This window comes from Gigantopelta aegis, chromosome 7 (genome assembly GCF_016097555.1).
Source record: "Gigantopelta aegis isolate Gae_Host chromosome 7, Gae_host_genome, whole genome shotgun sequence".
Lineage (NCBI taxonomy): Eukaryota > Metazoa > Mollusca > Gastropoda > Neomphalida > Peltospiridae > Gigantopelta > Gigantopelta aegis.
Genome location: NC_054705.1, coordinates 10,759,935 through 10,761,264, shown reverse-complemented (window position 1 = coordinate 10,761,264; position 1,330 = coordinate 10,759,935). Strand labels below are relative to the sequence as shown.

The window sequence follows — 1,330 nt, the reverse complement described above, 5'->3', positions numbered from 1 at the left end:
TCAGGGCCACTCTCGGGGTCACTCTCAGCGCCACAGGGTCACACTCAGGGCCATACTCAGGGCCACACTCAGGGCCACAGGGCCACATTCAGGGCCACACTCAGGGCCACACGCAGGGCCACAGGACCACACTCAGGGCCACACATGGGGCCACACTCAGAGCCACACACCGGTCCACACACATACACACACACACACACACACAGAGTCACCTTTACATTAATAACAAACAAAACATGTTATTCCCATGTTTATTTTACAAAACGAAAAGTAGCACACACGTTTAATGTCTCAACACATTGTTAATGTAGGGACATCTTGGGGACAGCCTGTAATGTCCCATCACTGGATCGTCCATCTTCTGCCATCTGTAGGTGCGTAGTCCACAACAGTAGCAGACGACAGCATCGTGGTCTCCCATGTAGAAGAAACCGGCCTTGGCAAGTTCCCTCGGTTTCTGGCGCAACTGTATGGGCCACCACCCAAACGTGCAGAGTCGTCTGTAGAATCTTCTCATTTCGGGTCGATGACAGACCAAGTAATGTCTCGAAAGACCATCCCATTCGTCATCGGCGTCGTAGGCATCATCATCGTAGGGAGCCGAGTCCGTTTTATATTCTCGAGCAGCATCCGTCTGATCCATGGGTTCTTCGTCCACAATTTCGACGGGTTCACGGATATCTGTGGGTTCTTCATCCACGATTTCACCAGGTTCACGAGCAGCGTCCGTTTGATCCATGTCATTTTCTTCTGGTTTGGTAGCCACTCTTTTGCATTGGATCGTGTGTCTTTCAGAACATTTGCATACCAAGACATCGTCACTGCTGCTGCTACAACTGCTGTCCATTCTCGAATATCCCGATGCCATCTCTGGAGCGCACGTCTTCACTCTACAACGGTCGACTGACGATTGACGAACAGCTCTAAATCTAAGGTTTATATGCACAATGTCTGAGCATGTCCAAACACGTCCTGTGGGTTTTCCCGTGACGTCCCGGAACATGTCTGGACACGTCTAATATCTCGGATTGCATTTCGAACACTCTATGGCACCCGTCAGATTTTGATGATCTTGGTGACACGGTATGACGTCTCTCAGTTCAGGCACAAAGTCGTAGATAGTGTCAAACATTTCTGGAGCTCTTTCCACGGTTCGGCAGTCAGTCGAACGCCTCAACACGAGGGTTTCAGTTCTTGCCCGCAATACCACCACTGACGAATATCCACACCTTTGTAAATGGTCTCGACGTAGACGTTCCCACAGATATGCTGCGGTACACTCGATTCACGTTTGAAGGTGGCCAGTTCCAACCACTGTTTCATCGTCAGA

The 1,330-nt window shown here is 50.2% G+C and overlaps 1 protein-coding gene across 1 annotated transcript; it reads right to left on the bottom strand.

Annotated features, from left to right (window-relative positions):
- Nucleotides 1-283: 283 nt before the first annotated feature.
- On the bottom strand, nt 284-868 carry LOC121377875. Its single transcript, XM_041505974.1, has one exon. The coding sequence runs from the start codon at nt 866-868 to the stop codon at nt 284-286; it is 585 nt and encodes a 194-aa protein (XP_041361908.1).
- Nucleotides 869-1,330: the final 462 nt, after the last annotated feature.

Excerpts from the sequence above, each read along its gene's own strand:
- LOC121377875 (XM_041505974.1), bottom strand. The coding sequence starts at position 868 with ATGGCATCGGGATATTCGAGAATGGACAGCAGTTGTAGCAGCAGCAGT.